The sequence below is a fragment of the Drosophila navojoa genome, chromosome 5 (genome assembly GCF_054131105.1).
Source record: "Drosophila navojoa isolate 15081-1374.11 chromosome 5, UAZ_NAV_1.0, whole genome shotgun sequence".
NCBI lineage: Eukaryota > Metazoa > Arthropoda > Insecta > Diptera > Drosophilidae > Drosophila > Drosophila navojoa.
Window position 1 is genome coordinate 9,925,233 of NC_142893.1, and position 25,187 is coordinate 9,950,419.

The 25,187-nt window shown below is 36.6% G+C and overlaps 2 protein-coding genes across 7 annotated transcripts in view; both read left to right on the plus strand.

The window, feature by feature from the left end:
* Window positions 1–2,200: 2,200 nt before the first annotated feature.
* Window positions 2,201–25,187, plus strand: part of M7BP (Myosin-7a binding protein) — a 41,916-nt gene continuing 18,929 nt past the window's right edge. For 2 of the 6 annotated variants that reach the window (XM_089261635.1, XM_089261636.1), the window contains exons 1-6: window positions 2,202–2,356; window positions 8,354–9,578; window positions 21,353–21,451; window positions 21,524–21,765; window positions 21,834–21,986; window positions 22,873–22,962. In XM_089261635.1, the coding sequence (XP_089117761.1) occupies window positions 9,013–9,578; window positions 21,353–21,451; window positions 21,524–21,765; window positions 21,834–21,986; window positions 22,873–22,962 (1,150 nt within the window). In that variant the 5' untranslated portion in view covers window positions 2,202–2,356; window positions 8,354–9,012. Of the gene's footprint in view, window positions 2,357–8,353; window positions 9,579–11,775; window positions 12,339–14,512; window positions 14,662–21,352; window positions 21,452–21,523; window positions 21,766–21,833; window positions 21,987–22,872; window positions 22,963–25,187 lie in introns of those variants that run through there. The other 4 variants (XM_089261634.1, XM_089261637.1, XM_089261638.1 and 1 more) reach the window with 4 other exon arrangements.
* LOC108653105 (uncharacterized) lies at window positions 18,404–19,951 on the plus strand. The gene has a single exon (XM_018103423.3). The coding sequence runs from the start codon at window positions 19,021–19,023 to the stop codon at window positions 19,348–19,350; it is 330 nt and encodes a 109-aa protein (XP_017958912.1). The 5' UTR covers window positions 18,404–19,020; the 3' UTR covers window positions 19,351–19,951.

Below are 25,187 nucleotides of genomic sequence, written 5' to 3' on the forward strand. Positions count from 1 at the left end.
ACAACAACTGAAGAGCGGCTAGCGGTTTTACTATATTTAATTAGTCAATGAGTATTGCTTGAAGTCTTTTGATATTTTGTTTTGTTTGATTATTTGTTTACCTGAATGCAAAATCAGAGTACATTTTAGCGCTGTCCATAAAAAAGCTCATTCAATGCGCCGCCTGAAAGTATGCAGTGAATTTCGCACGTTCACAGGGTGTGCCATGTTAACCATTTGGCCTGCTCGCACTTGTTGCTGCCTTTGCCGCAGGCAAATTTATCGCCGCTTCAATATGATGCCATAAATTATATCCCAGATAATCTGCGCAAATACCCAAATAACTCAAATGTACTCACGGAGTAAGCTTTTGTTCTTCAATTCTTAAGTTGTTAAAGGGGAATGAAAAAAAAAATCGTTTTAGCTTGTTTTTATAATGATAATCTGAATTCTTTTGCCTGCTTGAACCCATATGAGCTAACCAAAATAAATAAATTAACCAATTCATTTATACTCATACTTATACGCATACTTTATGTCATATGTTCAATTTTTATGCTACTACTAATGGTTTATGGTAGTCTATGCCAATCAAAAATTCAGAGATGTCCAAATTATTGGCCACACCTTTTTGACCAAATTCTCACGCTAGCAACTCAGGAAATTCGCTTTGGCTATCAAGTGATACCACCCAAAAATAAACATAAAGAAGAAACAGCATCGAAAGTGGTTGCTAAATGACTTTCTCCCATCAAAATTTTGTTATTGGCTAAGCAAATTCTGTCGATCGATGTAAAGATCTAGCACAACTTTTTTGCATTGCATTGTTTTCTTCTTTTGTTATAAGTCAAAATCGCGTGTCAACAGCTGCAAAAGAATTCACAAGATTCATTTGATAAGAATGCCAACTGTTTATGGTTGTTGTTGCTGATGTTGCTGTTGCTGTTGCTGCTGATTTTTATATCTCATGTACGCTTCTAGCTTAACTGTGAATCGAGTGCTTTTGCATTCCATGATGACTTGGCCAGGGGGATGATAATGCGTTACTTTGCCCAGCCATTAGTCAGGCTTTAAACAACGGCGCTTATGGCATATGAAAAAAAACTAGCAAACAGCAAATTCCAATATCAATACGAATACGATACGAAAAAAGTGAGCGGAAAATATGGTCGAAAATATGACCAAATACTGAGATGCCGCAGAGTGGGTCTCAGGCGCTGTCGTGTCGCAGCCGGCGCGCCGCGACGTCTCAGTCGGCGAGTGTGTCAGGTGCAATGCGCCGAAGCTGTTGACCAGCAGCACAGGCAGCGGAAGGAGCCGAGGAGAGAGCAGCAGCAGCAGCAGCAGCAGGAGGAGAAAGACAAAGAGAGCGAGACAAAAGACAGACGTTAAAAGTACATAAAAACACACAAAATAGAAGAAAAATTTAAAAACGACGAAGAAAACATAAACGCAGGCAGAGCTCATATGTATGTATGTATGTATGTATGTGTGTGTGTGTGTGACGGACTGTGAATATCACCGTGGCAGTTGTTGTTGTTGTTGTTGGTGCTGTCGCTATTGTTGGTCCGGCTGACAGACGTATCAAATGTCTTTCATAGGTAGCCAAACGCTTCCTATTCCGTGCATGTCGCTGCGCTTGGTATTTGCATGCTTTGGCTTACAGCTTGGACTCGGCATTTGGCGTAGGGCATTTCCCGATTCATTTGACCGACCCATAAACAACGCCCATTTCGAAGCAAAGCTTCTTCGACTAACTGAACTTGTGTAACCGAATACGAATGAGTTTGTGTGTTTATGGTTCTCTGTTATTTTTAGTTTCTTTGTTTTTTTTTGCTTATATTTGCACTTCCCTTTTATGTCGCTTCCTTATGGCATACTAAATAAAGTTTGGTCGTGTGACCAAACAGTTCGCAATTTAGAAGAGAGTAAAAGAGAGTAGAAGAGAGTGAGAGAGGAGAGGCAGTAGTATAGGAAGTCGTGTGTTGCCCTTGAATTGTATTGCAAAAACTGGTTAAAGCTACCCCTAGCAGCAGCCCCTTGGCCTTAAACTTCTTTTGGGCCCCTAATCAAAAAAACCAGAATTAAAATTTGCCGCTAATTTCGTAGTTCTTGTTGTTTCGTTCATTCGCAGCCAGCTGTTGAGCGCGGCAGCAGAACAGCCAATCGAACGGACAGTGGGAGAGAGAAAGAGAGTTCGCGCGCTCAACGAGCAGCGGCTGCGCAGCAGCAGCGACGACGACGACGACGAAACAAAGCTCGACTTGACAGCGTCGACGTTGACGGCTCTCATTCGCGTTTCAACGTTTGCGCGGCGCTCACGCAACGGCTGAGTAGAGCAGAGCAGAGCAGAGCGGCATTCAAATAACGTATCAATGTTCGTTTTGTTATTGTTGTTACTGTTATTATTATTATTATTATTATTCATAGTATTCATAGTATTCATATTATATTTAAGTCAATTTGTTGTTGCTGGTGTAAAACAATAGCTTCAAACGTGTCGTGCAATAAGCAATGATAAGTGAACCTTAGCTGAAATTAAAATCGTTCAAGCGCAGCAACAACAACAACAGCAGCAGCAGCACTCGAAGCTGGTGATAAAAATAAAAAAAAAAAGGGCTCAGGGACAGCGAGGGAGCAAGCCCTAGACCTTAAAGCCTGCGTGCAGCTGTCTATATATAGATGCCTATGAATGTGCGTGTGTGTGTGTTAGTGTTTGTTTAGTGCATTCTCCTAGTGGGTCACTGGAGCGTGCGATATGTCAGTGCTAAACTAAAACAAGCGACTCATGCGCAAAGCAGACACAAAAAAAAAAAAAAAAAAAAAAAGAAATGAGCGCATAAAATAAAATGACGAAAAGTGTCAACGGGGCGCATGCAAGTGCAAAAGGGACAGGGACAGTCGCACAGACGAAGGGGAAGCAGGAGACAAGTGTCAATGTCATGAGCATTTAGCATTGCATTAAAATGCAACCCTGTGTTTTGGGTGTGGGAAAAAAAAAGAAAACAACAACAAACAACAACAAACAAGAAAACTTCAAAGCGGAAAAGAGAGCTGAAATTGCTTCCGCTGATCGATTGATATTTTTTCGACTCTGTTTTTCTCTGATGAAAACAACTTTTACGTACAGCAAAACTAAAATTACTTAAGTAACAGCAGCAAAGCAGAAAGCAAAACCAATTGGCCAGCATCAGTTAACAATATTTTAGAGCCAAGTGGCAACGGAGACGCGGCCAAAGACGTTACCAGCTTCCGTTAGTTCGTTTTTGGCCGTCTAAAAGCGGCTTTCAGCTGCAATTGTTGTTGTTTCATTAGCCTTTTTTTTTCATAGAAGCAACAGCTCAGCTGGGCAGAGAAAAACAAAGAGAGAGAGAGAGAGGGAGGTATGTAGAGTGAGAGAGCAGCGGACATATGTGAGGCTGTTAGTAAAAGTTTTATTGATACATCTGCGTGTAATTAATACCAAGATTTCCCTTTCACACATCCACATCAATCTCCAGCCGCAGCATCGATCATCTGCCTGTGCAAAATCTATTCGTCCAAATATTAATTAACCGATTGCCCGCGGCGTTGACTAACCAATACATTTGCATACACACTGAACACACACAAACACACACACATACACACTGTGTACTTAGCCGGCTTGTTAACTAATTGCGCGTACAGTGAAAGCTCCATTAACGAACAACAATCATTAAGAAGTCTATCGAAATTCGTATAATTAGCACTCGCTCTTTGGACTGAACATCTTTTAAAGAATATTAGAATTTTGTATAAAATTAAACACAGAGCGCACAAATAACTTTGTTTTCGGAGTTCTACAATAACTCTCCCGAGATTTTTAATGTATGCAACACTAGACGAGCAATACAATCAAAGCTTTAAACAGCATAAACTAAATTTGAAAAGAAAATGTCTCACTCCCAACAACAACAACTGTTTATCTGGCATTTTAAACATTTTCAACATGTGCTTGGAATTTATCAACACATCACTTAGGTTTTAGCTCGCGACTCAAATCCCACTTAGAGAGTGTTTACGCTCTTAATCATCAAATCTCTGAGGGCTTTAATGAATGTAAAACTTATCTAAATTTCTGTTTTCATTGTCTTGCAATTTGCTGCTTGGGCCAGCTGTTCGTTGCGGCGTGTATTCACTGTACTGCTGTTAGCGTTTGCCGGCTTGATTAACTAATTGTTGTTGTACCCGTGTCTGCCTATGCAAATGTGTACTGCTGTAATTGCTCGCCTATAACTAATACTGTATGTTGTTAGCTCTTGATATCCGTCTGGCCCCTTTTCGCTTTGCTGTTGACCCAATTGCATTTGGAATCGCTGTCATTGTTTAATTAATTATCAAATTAGTTACTGTAACCGCTTAAAGCGACATGCAATGCGAAACAATTGTGTGAGAATGTTGCACAAATCTCTCAACTCTAGATACAGTCAACACGTAACCAGCAACACCAGCACGAGCAGCAGCAGCAGCGACAGCAGCAACAGCAGCAGAAGCGACAGCAGCAGCAGCAGCAACAGCAGCAGCAGCGACAGCAGCAACAGTTGCCATTGAGCAATGAGCAGCTGATCTGATTTTTTTTTTTTAATCAATTACTAGTACGAGAGGTAGCCTTGCTTTATATAACTAATCTTCTTTGGATAAATCAAAAATGCAGACATGCATTTAATCCAGTGTGTGTAGCCGAGGCTTGAATACCCTTACCACAAAAGTATATTCATATTTTGATTATCATTATGACAAAGAGCTGCTGCTGAATATATCTAAAAGCCGCCGTCAATTTGCATACGAACTGCATGCCATAATACTCTATTCATTTAAGTTAAAGTCAGCAGCTAGTCTTTGTGCAGCCCGACCTTCAAATACCCTTACCAATACATTCTTACATAAGTTAGCAAGCTGCTGACTTGTCAAATTAGAATATATATGCAAAGTATATATAGTCTTTTTTGACTAAATAAATGTATATAGTTGACTATTGTATACCCTTACCTACTAACCGTTTGTTAACGTAGTGAATTATAATATATTTCTGAATAGGTTTTCCTGCATATATTAAACAAATTTGCAATAGTTTCATATCAAAATTTATAATTTATAGCAAATAGTCTCAGTCCGCAATATATATACTCTTAAGAACAATGTCTTTTCTGCTTTTATTCAAAATTGAAGACATAATTCTATAGTAAATCTAGAAATCTGAATTCCAAGTATGAATACTCTCCCCGATATAGTTGCATATATATAGTCAGTATAGTATAGTCAGTAGATCTGTGCTCCTTCCTCCTTTGCATACATATGCCCTTACATAATGGCAATACTTCCTCCCGCTCGCTCCTCCTCCATCCCCCTCTTTGTTAGTGTATTCGAAAACTGGGTAAATGCATTTTTAATCATGCACACAAAATTGCATATCATGCGATTCGTTTCTATTTCTCTTTGTTGCATTTCTATAACGCAAATCCGCCCAAAAGTCCCATTCACAGGCAAAGCCGTTGTTTTCACCTGACACACGCACACACATAAACACACGGAATTTCGTATAGCTGCCCAGCGGCCAGTATGCAAGCCAAAAAAGACAAGTGAACTTAAGCATTAGAAATGCTTTGGGGACAACAACAACAACAACAACTGACTCGAAAAAAAAACAATCAACAAGTGCGTCTGTCAGTCTCTTTGTCTCTCTCACTCTCTGTCTATTTGTCTCTCAGTCTCTTAGTATGTCTTGTGTCCCGTTGTCTGGAAATGCGATACAAAAATCTTCGTCTTGTTTTGTTCGCATCTCGCGCTCGTTTAATGCTTCGTCAGTCACAGATACAGCTACAAAGTGTATCTGCAACTGGCCAACATCATCATCATCATTGCCAGCATCATTATTATCATCATCATTATCATTATCATCATCAACTGAACTGAAGTCTCTGGCATTTCATGTCATCCATTTAACTGCCTTAACTATTCTACACCGGCAGCGAGGCGAGCTCTAGAAATTGTTGCCCCACGGCAACAGAAAGCAAAATTGTCCAAAAGACATATTTAAATAATTAAAGTTTAATTAGTGAAAACACGCTCTAGCCATTATGGCTCGAATTTTCCATGCTCAGTGTGTTTCGAGGTCTAAAAATAGTCTTAATTATTTGATTAATTTCATAGCGGCTTTTTGGCAAGATTTGTGCTTAGACCTTCTTTTGCTAAAGTTTCGTTTATGGATTTTCGTGTCAATTATAATCGGCTTGACATTAGTAAGTTATTATCATATGCCTTTTAAGTGAATATTTGTACTATAAAATAAATAGCTGACCGATTTTGTGCTTTAAATGTTTTCACAACGCATTTATAATCTGCTCTAGCATAATTCTGGAAGGAATATGAATAATATATATAATATGTAATCTGACCCAGAGAGGTTAATACAATGTTTGAGTACCTAGGATTTTTTCAATTACTTATTATTTGTGCTATGGGTTCCAATCCATATTTTATTTTGTTTTATTCCTAGCCCTAATAAATTATTATTATTATTATTTTTATTTCTTTTTTTTGTTTTTTTTTTTTATTTTATTTAATTTTTGTTGCTCAGAACTTGTCAAACTTCACTCGCTGCCTTTGTCTTAGAATTTCTCTTTGAATTTGCTTTTTTCTTCAACTTTTCTGTGTTTGTCTTTTTCTTTTTTTAATTTTTTGGATTTGCAAATCTTTTCTTGACTGGGTTGCTTGGCCGCCCCAGGGGGTTGTCTTTCAATATAGTTATGGACAGGTATTGTCTCACTCCCCCACCCGCCTCTCTCTCTCTCTTCCTCTCTATTTCTCTTTCTCACTACCTCTCAATATCTCTCCGACTGACAGTCCCTCTATGTGTTTGTCTTGATGAGCAAGCGGCGCTTGAGGAGATTAGTTGAGCAGCTTTCTTTCGATGCTTAGGGCCTGTTTTTCAAGCTGTTGCTGTCGCTGTTGTTTTTGTTGTTATCGTTTAAGCGCCCCCTCCCGCTGGCGCATAGCCCCGCACCTTTCTAGAGTCCCCACTATGCAAATCGATGGCAGTGCATTAAATGAAATTACCAAATGCGGCTACGTGCCTGTCTAGGTCTTGGCAATTTACATATTTAAGCGTGCAGCCAAAAGACTCCGCTGGCATATCATTCAGAAATTATATAGTACATATACTTATGTATGTATGTATGTATGTATGTATGTGTGTGGCGTTGTCTTCTCTGCTCTTTAGTTTCCGATTCGCTGTAGCTGTAGAATCGTTTGCCTTCAAAGCGAAGCAGCAGCTGCTGCTGCAGTTACATATAGACGTGGGGCGAGGTCTTTGAACATCTTATCTGCAGGCACAATAAACGCGGCTTGTTTATTGTGCCCATAAAGTAAACCCAAAATAAAGATTTCATATACGCAACATACGCTGTGCAACAGGTGAAACGGAGTATATTGGCTTGTAGCTATCATTTCGTTTCATTAGATCTTAGGCGTAGCTATGGATTATGTGGTACACACTGCTTGGTCTGTGAGATGGGTATATTAGCTTGCACTACTGCTTACTGAACTCTTGATATAAATAAAAAGTTTTGTTGGGAAATGGGTATATTAGCTGGCGATACAGTTTAAGCAAGTTTTCTATCATATCTATAAAATATGAGGTCTGAACTGCGAAACTCTAACTAACATATATATATATAGTATATGACATATACAGTATTCTTACTCGACTATAAATACTGCTTTATCGCATACAACACACATTCTTGATCTAATGAGTTTTCTGAGTGTTTAGTCATCGTTTCGAATCAGCAAATTTGTGTCTGTTTTGCTTGCTTTTAAAGTTGAATATGTATAGGCTATATGTACCTATCTATATATATAGTCATAATCAATAATAATAATCAGAAATTGCAGTTTTTATCAAAATTTGCACCAAGCCTTAAAACATTAAGAAAGCAAATAAACAGGTTTACTAAGGCACACATAAATGTTAAAGTTAAATATAAATCAATACATAACGAATAGCTATCTATATAATAAATATAGACTAAATGATGGCACTGTTGTACATTTTATTTAATTTAAGTTTTATATATACTGTGTATGTATATAAAATATAAACAATATCTACATATAAAATTTTGAGGTTATATGTTTGAATTTTACTTAATATTTCTGAATTATTTATATGTAGTTAAGATAAATATATACGTATATTTTCCAAATATATAGATTCAAATCTTTTCAGATATGTAAGCCCTGGTCTCACAACTTCACACTAGTATAGATAACAAATCAACTTTCTCCCAGCACCTAGAATAGAGCATTGTTTAGTCGTTCTCATCTATATAAACTTCTCTCGTTCTGCTTGCAGTACCAAATACGACAAACGCACGAGCTGTTTGTGGAGCACACGCCCCTCCGCACAAACAAGAGTGAAAAATTTGTATATCGCTGCGGCTGATAAGGCAAATGGGCGCTGGTAAAAGGCCAAGACAATGGCCGAAATGCGAGCGTAATTAACAAAATGTGCGCCGAGCGACAAGTGAATGAAAATAGCTGAAAAATATACGTGAATCGAGACAAAAGCAAGCCAAACAACGAGTAAGCCAACGAATTTAAACAAAAAGTGTCTAAAACACAAAACCAGTGTTGAGAAGTGGCGCGCGGAGAATCGCATTGAGCGCTGAACTTGACAGCGCGACGGAGGCGCCTACGGCCGGTTCCCAGGCAAACGAATTGAAACTGTTTGTGCGTGTGTGTGTGTGAGTGAGTGTTGGCTTGTGCATGTTAGCCTGCATTCACTGTACAGTTCGAGTACAGTGTGTGTCTGCGTGCGGAAATGGCTTAGCGCAAAAATGTTTTGATTAAAAGTGAACGTTTGTGTGTCAAGCGGGTTCAAGTGAAGCGAAAGCGTCAAATACCAAAAACAAACTGTGAACTGCAACAACAAGAAGAAAAGAAACAACAACGATAACGACAGCAGCAACAGTAACGGTAACAGCAACTCATTAAGCAGCAACAGCTACAACAATGGCCGCCGACGCAATGGCAGGCAGCAGCAACACAGCAGCAACAGCAACAACAGCAACAACAGCAACAACAGCAACAGCAGCAACAGCAGCAACAGCAGCAACAGCAGCAACAGCAGCAGCAACAGCAACAACAGCAACAGCAACAACAGCACCAGCAGCAGCAACAACCCCTATAACAACTACAACAACATCAACAGAAACAAAACCAACAGAAACAGAACCAACAACAACAGCAACAACAGCAACAACAGCCACCGCCCCTATAACACCTACAACAACATCAACAGCAACAGCAACAGCAACACCTTCATCTACAGCAGCAACACCTTCACCTACAGCAGCAACACCTTCACCTACAACATCTTCACCTACAACACCTACAACAACAACACCTGTGGACAGTCCCGCTCAGCAGCTGAACAACAGCGTCGACAGCGGCATCGCCGTTCTCGACGTGGATCATCAGGCACTGAAGCGGCGTCAGCGTCTGCAGCAATGCCAACGGATTCTGCAGCTGCTGCAGCGCGATCAGCCCACATATCAAGAGCTGCGCGATAGATTAAGGTGAGTCCCATAATGAATCATGTAAGACACAAATTTACATTTGACTTAAGGCGCAAATAACTTGAATTTCAAGTGGTTCGAGTAAGGTATTCAATGTAAGCTGATTACGAATGTCTTTTCTGGATCTCTCTATGTCTATGCGGCTGGAATTCACTCTCTCTCTCTCACTCTCCTACTCTCTTTTCATCTCGGTCTCTTTGTCTCTTACTATAACTCTCTCGATATGTCTCTCTCTCTCTCTCTCTCTTTCCATAGATCTTAAATCACCTCTTGGTTTAATTTGATGGATTACAACTCTAGATTCGAAGTTACATATCTTCTAAAGTCAGCTAAAAAAAAGTCCCTTATCTTTTCTATTCAAAGGTTCTTCGATAGCTATATATTACTATTTAAGATATAAAATTTATGATTCTTATGTTTTATGAAATATTTTCTAGAATAAATAATTTATATTTTCTGGTTATATAAGTTCCGGGATAAACTTGATTTCATGATGCTGCTCAAGCTCTTATATAATCTTTATTTTTTTCTTGGTACTGGTCTTTTGATTTATCGAAATGAATAATGAATGTCTATTATTTTCTGAATGTAAATTTCGCAATTATTTTGTCAAATATTTGACACATGCGAACGAAGCTAATTAACAATTTTACGATGGCCCACGGCACTAGATATACGACATTAGGAAAAAAAATTGAGGAGGCTGTCGGACGGATGTGGTTGATGATGGGCTTGGCTTGGCAGACATTTGGCATACGGTAGATGGATGCTCTCAAGTGCAGCTGCCGTTTGCCAATTGTTGATTTGATTTGCATTTTGATTTCTCATTGTAATGTGCTTTGGGTGCGCTGCGAAGCTGACAAAAGTGCGACAAACTTCAGATTTGCAATTTGCAAAATTTGTCGACCTCAATGACAAAAATAAATTATTCGCAGGTGCAGTCGCATCTGGGAAGGGAATATATATATGGAGAGAGAGAGGGAGAGACACAAATGTTCCCACTCGACACACAATGAACTGAAGAAAAAACAAAACAAACTAAAAAAGTGATAAAACTCTTTTCATTACTCATCTTCAAAATGTATTTTATTGCCATGTCAGGCGCACTGAGAGCTGAACAACATCGTTAAGCGGTATATATATACATATATATATATAATGTTTATAAGTATGTTTGTATAGCTGCCTAACAGTTCGTGTAATATCATTATGATGTTCTTTTTGCTCAAAGAATAAACTTAGAGTATTATGAGAAGTTTTTATTCTCTTGGAGAGTTGGCGCTGGCCAAATTAACTGTATTGCTATGGGGTATATCATTTGGGAATTTTTTATTTCGTTTTTACGAACTTAGATCGAAATCTATTTGAGTATAAGTATATACAAATATTACTTAATTTTCTCGTATTGCCTTTAAAGGGACATCACAGAAATGCGAAGGAACTACCTTGAAACTATCGATAATAATTGAGATTAAGAGGAATCCAAAGATATGTAAATATGCATTGAGAAGAATCTACAGAATATATTGAATGTAAGCCGTAATGAGAAAGAACTTTATCAAAAGTTGTTTAAGCAATCGATATTTATCGAACCAGATTTGTACAGATTTGATAAGACTGACATGACAGTCTGCCTCTTCTTCTCTATCTCTATATATCTTTAGAGCCTAATGCCATTCACACATTGTTTTCGTCTACGCTTTGGCTCGTTTCGCAATAGTAACACCAACGTTCGTTCAGACTTTAATTCACATTGAATCTTATCGGCTCTATAAGCGAGCGCAATTTGAGTTTATCTTATCGCTGCATTCATAATTAATTTGATGAATGCCAATTAATTGGGTCCGCCAGAGAGAGAGACAGAGAGAAACAAACAGACAGACGCGAAAGCACGTGAAACGGGCTTTGGTCGTAATTCATTTTCATTTTGTCATTGTCGAGCTGTTTTTCCAAGTTTTACCATCGATTTTCTTTGATTTGAGCCGTTTGGCTTTGCCGTTCACGATTTGCATAAATGACAAAGAGCTAATTGGTCAAATGACACAAGTTATTCAGCTGTCTCTCACGGCTCACGCCTCTTTAACCCTATTTGTCTCCCTAGCTCTGTCATTCTCTCTCTCTCTCTCTCTCTCTCTCTTTCTCTCTGCTTTTATTCTTTGTTATCGGCCTGTATTATTTTAACCTGTGACTAAACTAACTAAAGTCCAGTTCCACTTTGGATACTCGCCACAACGCACACACCAAACTAAAAACCCCTGCAAAATTCAAACTAAATTTATATAAAACTAAATGAAAAATCCGACCTAAATATATATCCAAAATTGTTGCGCTTGAACGTCTCGGTCCAATTATAAGGCGATTGTGATATAACCTTAAAATCTTGACACTTATCTGTGAAATTTTTCATTGCGTTGCGTCTTTCTTATTTCTTCAAGTTTTTTTTTCTTGTTTGTTTTTCTCTCTATTATTATTATTATTAATTTTTTTTTTTTTGCGATTATTTATTTATCGCGCGTTGTTATCAAATCAAAAGCCGCAAAAAAACGAATGTCAGGCTTTTTTTTAAACAAAAAAACAAACAAGACTATATAATACCCCTCACATATATACGTACATATATATGATACGACAAACTGCAAAAAAAAAAAAAAGTGTAAGGCAGAGTAAAGCCAACGACGCAGTCGCAAACTCAAGTTAAGTCAGTTAAGATCGTCGCGAATCGTGCGAGAGACATCCTAAGTCAGCTGGCGGGAAAATTAGGTAAATTTCTGATAAACGTATATGCAGAGAGAGCCGACAGCTGACAGCAGATAGCTGTAGGCTCAATTTTGTCGGTGCTCAGGCAATCAATTAACAAGTTCTTATATACATACATGTAGTATATGGAAAATAAATGCCGAAAATAAGATTTGATTGATAAACGCTGTAAAAAAAAACAAGCAAACGCTTAATTGCAAAATAAAGTTCTTGGCTCGCTCAATGATTTATTCAAGCTTGAAGACGTGAAGTGTAAAAAAGTGTAAAACCAAAAGCGACGAGAAAAAAAACTATTAAAAATGACTTTGATGTCTGCTCAAGTGTATAGAAACAATTTGCAATTCGTAATTCGCATTTGTCATGTTTAATCACATGCTGTTTGCCTTTTTGCTCGAGACAATTGCTGATGACCAGTGTTAGATAACGAGCGAACTTGCATCTCAATAGAGAAAAACAAACTTTAAGAACAGAAATTGAAAATTCTCTCAACCGTGAAAACCGTGAATTTCTTTGCATTAATCTGTTATGTTTAATCTGCAAGCAAACAAAATACAAAATCGTGATTGATAGTGTTTAAAAATAACTCTAGCAAGAGCACATACCAAGCGATAAGCACAGGTACACAGCTAAGCAGCTAAAACAGGTAAAAAGTCTAGACGCAGTTGTAGTAGAAATTGCAGTTTGCTGTGTGGCTAAACGAATTTTCGATGCAAATTATGTTATTTGACGCAAATTAACTTAAGTGCTCGAATGGCATCAGCTTAAGTGAACAATGCGCCTTGCCTAAATGCGTAAATGACACTGGCTTTAAATAAATCATGCATATCAATTTGATTAATGCTAAAAGCCAGCTAAAAGTTTATACAGTATCATTTGATAAATTCGTTAAATTTGTATATTGATTAATGCTAAAAGCCAGCTAACAGGTCATTGCTTTATGAACTTTTCACGTTAATCAATATACAAATTAAACGAATTGATCAATCAGTAGTGATATAATAACAGAATTGTATTTAAATAAAATTTATTTCGGCTAACAAATTGTGAGGGATTTAATTCAAATAAAAAACTGTGCCTATTTTTATTATAGTAGTTAAATTAAACTTTTTTTTAAATGTATTGCTGATCTTTAAATGTGGATAAATACATATATTATCATACATTTTAAAATATTTTGAATAGAATACAAAATTTTGTAACTCGCGCGTTTATTCAACTGAAAATATTTATAAATACTTATTTTCATATAAAAGACGCGCTAAATTCAAATGTGTAATCAAATTTGTGATATGTTTTTTATATCAATAATTAAGTTAGGTAAATTCAGAGTATAGAGAGAGAACAAAGTTTCCCATTCAAATGTATACATTTTAATTAAGTGCGAAAAACAAAATGTTTTTCTGCCTTCAGCAGCTGCTAAGTGTAAGAAATATTAAAAATAAATGAAAATTCCAAGTTCAATTTGATTTAGTTCTAAAAATCTGTTTGTGTTGTTTTTGTTTAAGTTTATTGCTTAAAGCTGTTTAGCAACAGTCTGGCATCTATAAACCAAGTGTCATTTAGGCATACAAATTTATAGTCTAAGCAAGTGTCATTATGATATGAAGTAGAGCTATAAACTTAAGCAAGTGTCATTTGAGCATAAAATACAGTGCTGAAACATTGTTTACTAGGTTTGATTGATATTTTAAATACTTGCCAGCTCTTTTATCTTCTTTAAGCGAGTGTCATTCAATCATAAATCGAAAGTATGGTAAATTTCTCTGCTTTTACTCAGAACTTAATAACTTTTGAGGTAGTCCATTTTGTAATCAGCTCTCTTTAAATCATAAATTCAAAGTTCTTTTAAATGAACTGAAATACTACACGTAGGGCATTACACTGAAATCATTTATTCAACTATGAGCCAACTTACATGCGTAAATAAATACGTACATACATGTACGACATGTTATATTATCTGAATGATAAGATATGTTCAAGCCACAATGTCAAAGACAGCGATAGTTAGGTATTTTTTGTTTTTGTCTATTTTCCGCATAGACTGATAATCCCCGTCGTATAGTACAAATTTGCTGTTCAGATTGAGTTTGTTTTCAGTTAGCGAATAGAATAGATCTGCTGTGCTGTGTATGCTTTGTGCATTGCTTCAAATGACAAATGAGAAATTTCCACAGTGTTGCAAGCGTCTGTTGCGGCCCTTCGACTGCCTAATGGAGCTGCCCATGCATCGGGGCAACAATAATTTATTCCTGGGTCTGACCAGTGTCGTTGGCCTAATCGGTGGCGCCTATCTGCTGCAATGTGGCGCTAAGCATTTGTTCAGGTGAGTCGAAACGAGTTGATTTCAGTTGAGTTGGTGGACCACCAAAGAGTTGCACCTGCTTCAAGTCCAATTGCTGCACGTGCAGCGAATCGCACATTCAGTTGGCTAAAACAACATGGCTAGTTGCTTTTTAAGTTGCCTTTTCAGCTTGATTTTCGTTTTCAGTTACGTGTTGATTACGTTCGCGTGTTGGCCAAAAAGACATGGGAAAAGTAAAGCAACTGCACAAAGTATGTGTTAAACTATCTGGGGAGCATTTAAAAAATTGCACATAAAAACTGATTTGGCATAATTGATGTCCACTAGAGTTTCGTTTGGTATACCCTGTGAGCGTAGCTAATGGGTATATAAACCTTTTTGATAAGGAAATGGATCATCAGCTTGTTTGCCTATAGAAAATAATTATATACTGAACCAAATTTATCCTAAAACTAATCGATAAATATCGGCTACTCCGCTTACCTCATATATAGACTTTTAATCTCACCTAGTGCATATCTATGTCTAAGCGCATACAACCAGCTCTTTGTAAGGTACAGGGTATCATCTGAATAATCAATCTTTTGTTTACTTTTCTTGTGACTGTTTGCTTTGTCTTATTTGGTAGCTGAGTTCAATTTTGATTTCCTTGGTCGAGTCACAAATCAAGCCGCTTGTGTAATAACTTAATTCACCAATAACTTTAATTGGTCAACAACAATTGGTTTCGCAGCTGTTGCCAATTTCGATTGTCTGTCGATTATCGTTTACCGTTAGCAAATATTTCATAACAATGTGACACAAATTTGATATAGCGGAAATCGTTAAGAACGCACCTCATGAGCTAACGGTCTCCATGCAGCCCTCTCTCTCCCTCCCTCTCTCCCTCTCGTGTACAATAGCAACAATTAGCAAAGAATAATATAATTCCTAGGTCTATGCAAGCTAATGAAGCGTTTGTTTATTTTGTGTTAATAATGTATTCGTAAAGCTGCAATTGTTTAAACAATCATCAGTTGGCTTTTGTACACTTTACAATGTTCGCTTTCTTAGTTGAAAACTGGGGAAAAAAACGAAAGACGCTTCATGCATAAATGGAAAGTCAGTCAGTCAGTCAGTCAGCCAGTTTATGCGGCATTATAATTATAATTAACGCCTGTCAACGTCACTTGGCTAAAAGTATTTTAATGCATAAGTACGCTACACTGACAGAAAAAGAGTTGGAGATAATGGAACTATGCGATTCGGGTTAAAATTAGTTGTGGATGCCTTGGAAACAGGAATGTTGCATAACAAGTAATTGAAATGTTAAATGCGCTTTACCCTGATTTTGACATGGATACTTAAATAACAAGAAAGCATTTACAATTACAAATACTTAACCTGATTTGAAATACTTTTTAATCTGATTAAAGTTTCAAATTAAAACTTATTATTTAGTTAAGGAAGAATGTAGTAAAAACTTTTGACATTTCTTATATAAAAGGTTTAATATACTTCTTGTAAAGAGCTTATCTTATTAAGGCCTTAAATCAGTGAATAATCGAGTTTATGGGTTACGAGAAACAAGCAAGAAAACCTTTGATGAATACAACTTATAATTCGACTTGAAAAGACTTTTAAAAGCAGAATGAATAGAGACTGAAATGTATGGAAATCTATGAATTTATATGCAGCCCATTATGCTACACACTGGCGCTCATTATGTTAAATACACCTGTTCACTTTAATCTAATCAAAAATAATATTTCAAGTTATTTTCACTTCTTAGAAATTTGTCTAACCTGCTTTTGCTGCAGTTAAATTCTTTAAATGTGTCTCGAAAATGAGAATCCAAACGGGTTCAATTAAGATTCAAGTCGCATGGCAAGTGAAAAGAAACAAAAACAAACCCAAAAACCGAGAAAAAAGTGTTACAAATGTGACAGAATTTTTATGTTTACGAAAGTGGCTAAGAAGCAGTCAAGGCAACTTTAAGAAATGCACAAAAATTAACTACGAATATTAAAGAAAAGTGTGGCAAGTGCTGTCGAACCAGTCGGAATTCCCATTAAGTGTTGCATATCAGAAAAGATCCCGCAAAATAATTCGGTGCATACTTTTCGGCGTTCGCTAATTGGTATGGAATTTCTTATGGAATAAAAAAACGATTTATATGTACGAGTTGCTAAGTAACATATTTGCAATTAATGTTAGCACTGCAAAAAAAAAAATTACAATGAATATCTGTAAGTTGTTGTTACTTTTTTTTAGCGACTGAGGCATTGACACTGGCATTGAGACTGAAAGTCAAGTAGCAAAACAAGCATAAAAAAGTTCTACACAACAAATTCTTATTGAGAATAAAAACAATTTATTGTTGTTCATATAAGTTATTTATAGAATTAGTCATATTATTTAAATTTGTTTTTACTTTGATCTTTATCTCTATTCCAAAACCCGTTTCATTCCTGGCGCCATTTATTAATCAGCCATCATTAGACAGACTAATAAATTAATAAATTCCAAGAGCTACAATTTATAAAAAAAAAAACAACTAGTAAAAAAAATCACACGCAAAACTAATATGAATAACAAAATTTTTATTAAAATCAAAACTAGTTTGCGGAATTTTCGACAATCTTCTACAATAGTTTGAAATTTCGCAATGAATAATGAAGTCAGACATTAGGAAAATCAAACGCCAGACGGACTATCAATCAGCATTAAAAGCGAATACAAATTCCAGTTAGAGCTTGAGCTCGAATTAGATCTCAGCAGCAGCTGTCCAACACTGTCCAGAACTGTCAAACTTTCTACCGGCCAGCAGCTGTAAGATTTCTGGTTATTCTGCCATGCTGAAGCTTCTGGCCAAACGCGTGAGTTACTGTAAATCTCAACGAAAAACAAGAAAGAAAGCTCTAGTCGAGACAGCTCGACTACGAGATCCCCTGAACCCTACAAGCAACTGATATTTCAATAATAATTAGCAAACACACACGCACACACACACACACACACACACGCATACAAACACATGCACACACACACGCATATACTGGCGATTGGGCTTGGGCTGCGCTGCAGTGTTGGCAATATAATGAAACCTTATTTGTTGAATAATTTAATTTCTAGACGTACGATCGTAATAAAACTTTCAGAACGTAATCATGATGTTTAAATGTATGTGTATACCGAAGCACAAGTCTCTAGTATTTGATATACGACTTTTACAAAGATGAGGGTGAGGGGGTGGATTTAGGGGTGGGGGGTAAATTTTAACAAAAACCGAAATTGTCTAAAATATATCTTAGTATACATTTTAAATTTGGAGACTCTAGCTTGAAAGATGTAGGAGATATAATTATTTAAGTGATCTTCGATAAGGTTTTTTATCGATAAAAAAGTATCGGAATGAGTTATCGTTTTTTAGTGATAAACTCGATCTGCGCGTGATATATACGGACATTTTAAAAAAAAGTTGAAGTCTCTAGCTCTTATATCTTCTGAAATCGACGCGTTCATACATACGGACGGACGGACGGACGGACGGACGGACGGACGGACGGACGGACGGACGGACGGACGGACGGACGGACGGACGGACAGACAGACGGACAGGGCCAAATCGACTCAGCTTGTCGCCCTGATCAAGAATATATATACTTTGTGGGGTCTGCCACGCCTCCTTCTGCCTGTTACATACTTTTAACAAAACCATTATACCCTGATTTCCCATTTTCAATGGGTTCAGGGTATAAAAAAAAACGATGACTGCAACAACAACGGCGCTATAAAGCTCTTACGTCATCAACGCGCTTGTCTATGCCCGTCTATCCGCATATGTTTAACGTTTATGTTTGTTTGTGTTTGCTTCACTCTCACTCTCTCAACGATCCACACGCTCACGCGCTCTCACGCTGTTGCCGCGTGTGCCACTCTCCCACTGTCGCTCTCGCACTCTCTGTCCCTCTCTTGCTTTCTATGCGAAAACCGGCATAAGCTTTGTGCGTCGACGTCGCTGTCGCGCTCAGCTGTTGGCTAGACTGGCGCGCTCAAAGCGAACTGCGCATAATAAAACCACAGCTTGTGCGAGAAAGTTGTTGTCGGAGCGCGCCACGAATAAAAAAAAAAAATAGAATAAAATAGATAAAATAAAATTCGTAGTTAATTCGAGTTCGAATAAATAGTAAAATCAAATACAAAACAATATACGGCCATGCAGCACAGTGCCAAATTAAGCAAACTGAAAAAACAATACCAGAGTTCAATAGCAAATTAAATAAAAGTTAAAGGAAATCGACATCAACCACAGCAACAACAACAGCAACAACAGCAAACAACAACGCGAAGCGAGTATAGGAGTTACGTTATACAGACACGGCCAGCCCGTTAGCCAGCATGTTGTTTACGTCCGGTGTAATCTGCCAAGTGGAGAAATTGCTCTGTACACCGATCAGTTTCGCTGTCTTCGCCTTCCTCTTCATGGCCTGCACCATGGAGGTGGTGCTGCTGAAGCTAACGACCAGTGCGCATATCTTTGGCCGGCCGCCCAATCAGGATGACTGGGATGAGGGCGGCCAGTTCGGGGAGGAGGATATCTACTATGAGAATCTCGAAAATAACTATGAGCACTGGGCGCGCAGGCGTCTACGCTATCATCAGCGTCAGCAGCAGTTGCTACAACAACAACAACAACAGCAGCAGCAGCAACAGCATCAATATCTATAGACAATTGTCTCGTATTTGACTGAAATTTCTCCAATTAGACGATAGATTTTTAATTTCTGTTTCGATTTCATTTGCGTCTGTATGTAAACAATTGCAAAATTTTCTGCCAATTCACTTGAAACACACTCCAAAAGAAATAAGTGAAGAAAAACAAAAATTTGTGTTAATATTTTGTGCACGTTGTTAACATTATATACACATATAGATATAAAAGTATATATGTATGTATATATACTTAATCATTTTCGAGCATTCGGTTTCAATTACGTGCATTTGTTTTATTTTTATTTTCTCTTTTTTTTTTTTCTTTTCTAGAAATTTGCATAAATTGTAAATGACTGACATAATAATCATAATACCTTTACATATAACCCATAAGCTATCAAATATCCAATACTATAAATATACGTAGACCCTATACAGGTAGCAATAAATGTAATTTTAGTTTGCTTGTATGTATCAATATGTATATGTGATTGTTATAAACAAAATATATATCTACTGTTATACTGTTATACAACTGGTTCAGCGTGTTGTAAGCTGTCCTAAGTTATAATTCCAAATAAAAAATTATTGAATATTCCAGTAGCTTATAGAAAAATTGCCAAATAACTTTTCACTGGTCAAAACGGGTTTATCCACGGTTTTTCTTCCGCATTTTTCCTTATGCAATAGTCACTCGAAGGAGATGGAGATGGAGATGGAGAAAGAGATGGAGATTGAGTAGTATCTTAATTACAGTTTGGATTTGGTCGCTTGGAACTTGTTTTGGAAATATTTAAAACACATTAAAATATTGATTTTTTCTTAACTAATTAAAGAGATGCTGGCAAAGCAGAAAATTATAAATTAAACAAAAATTAGCAACACGCAGCCTTCATAGAGTTGTTTAACCTTTTGCCAAATAATTTGTATGTTATCTCAAATTCTGCGTCACAAACTTAGACAAATATTCAATGCGAAGCACTGCAGAAAGGAAAGTAAGAAACAGCAACAACAACAACAAAGAAGACGCCGAAAATTGTGTCAAGAATGGATATCAAGAGTCTAAAGCTAGACAAAGCCGTTCTAAAACATATTCTTGCATAAATTGAGGGAACTAAAGATCTGAATCAAAGATATGCATACATATAAATGTATGCATATATGTAACATTTCAATAGGCATTTCACTTAACTATTCTCAGAAGAAATATAAAACTCGGAATTGTGTCAAGAATAATATCTACCGGATTATATTCAAGGCTTCAGCCCAATTCTCGCGATTTGCATAAAATCTTGACGTAGAGAAACATTTTTTTGGGAGAGTCCATAATACATAATACATTTCTTACCCATTTCTTTTGTTCATTGGAAACAGGCTAAAACTCTATTAAACTGCTAAATAAATTAAAAAGGGTTTGAAGTTCATTCACTATTTCAACTAGTTCGTTAAAAACTTAATGTTATAATAAATTGAACTTATTAATTTTATTATAATTTTTTATCTTTGCTGAAATATATGTAAAATATGTATAAAATAAAATTTAAAAAAGGTTATAAAAAACAAAAATTTAATTAATTAATAATATATATAATTTTTAAATTTAAAAATATTAATAAATAGTAAAAGTAAATTCAATAGGATATAAAAAGATATATATATAGTAATACACATAAATAACATAAAATAAAAAAAAAAAGATAATTATTAAAATTATATATATAAATGAAGAATAAAAATACTTTTGTTACATTTTTATAAAAAATAATTTAAAATAACTATACATAATAAATTTACAAAATATATATACAAAAATTCAAGTAATTTTATTTATATGTATGGATATTTTATTTATGTATATTTTATTTAATTTTTTTTTTTAAATAATGATACAGGTTTTTATAGATTTGCTAATGAATTAATTTTAAAAAAAATTTTCTTTCTAACATTTTAATGTATGTATTTAAATAAATTTCATTTTTACTTATTTATTTTTATTATTATTTTTTTTTTTTTGTAGCAAATTAGTCAATAAGAAGCCGAAGAAGTCGACAGCCAGCGAGGAGCAGTCCAACTGCAATGTCTGCTGTGCAGAATTGGATTTGAGCAGTGCCAAAAAGTGAGTAGTAAATTGGCTCTAAGTAGTGCCAGTCTAAAGTTATCTCTCTCCCCGCTCTCTCCCCTTCTATAGCTTTGTCACATGTTGCACGTGTGGCAAGCAGGTGTGTCGCGGCATCAAGTGCGCCAATTGGCTGCCCAAGGCAGCGCAATGGGTGTGCGAATTGTGCCACAGCTCGAAGCAGTCGCTGGAGCAAACTTCGTCCTGGGTGGCCGAGCAGATGTCCTTCAATCAGCAAAAGTTCGTCTATCCATTGCGAGCACGCAGCGAAATCTATATACCCATCAGCTCCGAACTCGCCGACAGCTCGATGCGTAAGCACAAAAAGCCAACAACAGCAGAAAAGGCTAGATTTTATAGCTAAATTTCATTTTCTTTGCAGAGTTCGAGAGCGTCAGTCAGGTTGGCATGAACTCGACTATAAATGCGGATGAGCGCAGCAGGATTAGGGAATATGTTGAGGAAATCGTAGCGGAAATGCTCGGCGGTAATCTCGATCACATCAAAGTCGGTCAATTGTCCAAGAGCGAGAACTGTAAGTAGACTCAACTCAACTGAATGGCATACGAAATGGGTTTCGCGGGGATTCGCTCAGATTTGATTAGTGCAAATGCAATCTGTCGCGAGTGCAAATTTTCCTCAATTGCTGCGAATTAAAAATGAGCAGCTCGCTGTGTACATACAGATGCTATACATATATATAGAGATCATATATGCCTGCCTATATTGCCCGTGTCGGAATTGTACTCGACAGTTCAGAGAGCAGACACAGCTTTTGCATGTGCGCATTTATAGTGTAGTCAGATTCAGGGCAACGAACCAAGTTTTTTTATATCTCGTTCAGAGACAATTTCAGTGCAATTTCGTTATTGAAGCTGAGGCAGGCGAGTCTATGGATCGAAGTGAAATATCAAAGCACCTAAAAGTATGCAGCAAAATATTTCAAATAATAAAGCTAACTTTTATGCAGCTAATATTGTCTATTTTAGCGGATTGTGCTTTAATTATTATAAAGCTGGGTGTAAGTAGAAAAAATTAGCTTAAAATTAAAATGGAAGAATTCATAGTGGTCTGTAAAAGTATTTTACCAGAAAATAAATTCTGTTTAGCTCGCCATAAAGTAAAAAGATGGTTAAAACTTATTCAATAATTATTTTTAGAACAAACACTTGCAGGGATTTTTAGTTTTAATAAGACTTAAATACGTCTTTTATAAGACCCTTGCTTTTGCATTTGCAACTTTTCTAACTGCCCACCAAATGGCAGAGCATACTTTGCTTAAATGCCTTGCGGTCAGCCAAAGCTTTTAACTAAATTCATTGCATACTTAATGTTAAATTTAATTATACTTTATATATGTACACACACACAACACACATTCACACACACACATACACATACACAAAATGCACTGCATACAGACCTGCAGCTGTTTGATAAATTTCATGCGAAATTAAGCAATATGTTTATCAATATGGAGAACGCTTTGTGCGCACGTGCCTACAAAGGAGGTAAGTCCTTGCGTGTAGCTCTCTTCCGGCACTGCTCGAACAACATAACTGTAATGCTCGTACTACTACTACCACTGCTATAACTGCGCTCTAATCTCGGCTGTGTAGTGCCTGTTTAACCTGCCCGTATCCAGCATGAATCATGGCTACAATAATAATAATAATAAACTCTAGTATCTCTATAATTAGCGCACGTTGTTATCTTTATGCATTTATCTATGTATGTATGTGCGTCTATCCGTACACGTAATATTTAAAAAATTCCGCAGAAGTAAACCATGAATAAATAGACAACCGAGCGTATACGTAATTTTGTAAGAATGTCATAGAAATCAATGAATATATAGAGATGGATTATGAGCCTATCAGTAATTATTGAATACAAACTAAACTCAAATTAAAACACAAAGCAAAGAGCAACGAAAATCGCGGTCAACACTCATTGATAAGAGCAACACACACACACACATACACGCAGGCACACATGTTGTGATAAGGCCAAAGCATATGCAACTGATAAGCAGAAACCTTTTCTCTCTCTCTCTCTCTCTTTCGCTCTCGCTCTATTCGAAATACCAACAAGTACACAACATTTTATAAGCATTTCAGAATTGTAGCAACAGTTGGCCTTAACCAGATGACAAGCCGAGATACTCACACATAAATCATACGCAACGTGCGCCGCCATTGCTCACCAACTGGTTTAAGCCAAGAGCCACAGTCAGAGCCACAGCAACAATAACAGCTGCAAATTGACAACTTACACGGCTGGTCGAGTCGAACATTTAACATATTTGCTGAGTGTTTCGCTTACAATTTGTGTTTGTGTTTTTGTGTTTTAAGTTTTTCGTCTGTCCCATCCTTCAAATTGCTAAATCAAATACATTTGCTGAGTGTAATAAGTTAGAGGCACGCTAACACACAATGATTGCATGATATAAACATGTCAATCACTTCAAAGCTTGAATCGTACAAAAACCCAACTAATATAGACCCGTTTACGGCCACAGGAAACAAACGAGTTTTTCAATAATTTTACTAGAATTCTTACGGAGAGCTGTGGAATTGCGTAAATTGATTTTCTAAATTATACACTTTTTTCTAATTCGATTTTAATTGATTCACCAGTTGGAAGAATTTCAGTTAATTGGAAATTACAATTGAAAACAGTTAGTTTGTTAGTCAAGCAATTAATCAGACTGACTGCACTGCTATATACTAACTGGGAGCAGAGTCCTTCTAGAACATTATTTCATTAGTCAATCATCGACTAGTAGAACGATTTTGTTGTAAGCTCATCAGTCAGTCAATCAATCAGATAATCAGGAATCATCTTTATATACCGTATATATATACGATTTTCTTTGTTTTTATTTATTGATTTAATCAATCAATCCTCGTTTGTTAGTCCAACGTTAGTCAATCAATCAACTTATTTAGCAAAGCACTTAAAATAGATGCCTAACTGTAATGCATTTGCTAAACGACTTCGTTAGTTAGTTATTCACTTAATCATTCAATGAGTTCATCAGTGAGTTTATCAAACCATTCGAAAAGAATAACCTTCTGAAGCTAGAGCTTCACATATGTAGATTTCGTTTCGATTTAATAGAATTCGCTTAAATATAAATAAAGATTTCAAAGAATTCCTTAAGAGCTTTAAATTCCTGCGGATCTGTTGTAATAAAAACTATTAAATTAATTTATGCCCATAAGACAATAAATAATGTTTTGATATACATTTAAAAAGAAGAACTTGGCATAGTTCCAGTTCAATGAGAACCGTTCTCAATTCTTACATGGAGTTCTCTCCATGGCGCACAAAGCGCGCGAATATCGAAATGCCTCAAATAAACAAAAGCAAAAACTGTTTGTATGCCATTACAAAGCTATCGATGAGCGTGTGCATGTATTGGTGTGTGAGTGTGCAGGTGCCTGTGTGTGCTTGTGTGTGTGTGTGTGTGTGTGCGTGTGACGCTGTTAGCTGCGGCTGTCGACTGCTCGCAGCAGTTGCCAGACGCATAGCGCGCCGATCGCAACGTTTTCTTGGCCGCGCGCCGAACAGCCAAAAGCCGGGTGAAAAATGAACTAAAAGAAAGAAGAGAGAAAGAAAAAGAAAGACAACAAAGTAAAAGCAATAAACATTTATAAAACTAAAGTGTTAATGATAACAAGCAAACTAAAAGAAAAGACGCATAATATACAAAAAAAAAAAAGAAAAAAAT

Bases quoted from the DNA above. Each gene is read 5' to 3' on its own strand.
- LOC108653105 (XM_018103423.3), top strand. From the start codon at position 19,021: ATGTTGTTTACGTCCGGTGTAATCTGCCAAGTGGAGAAATTGCTCTGT.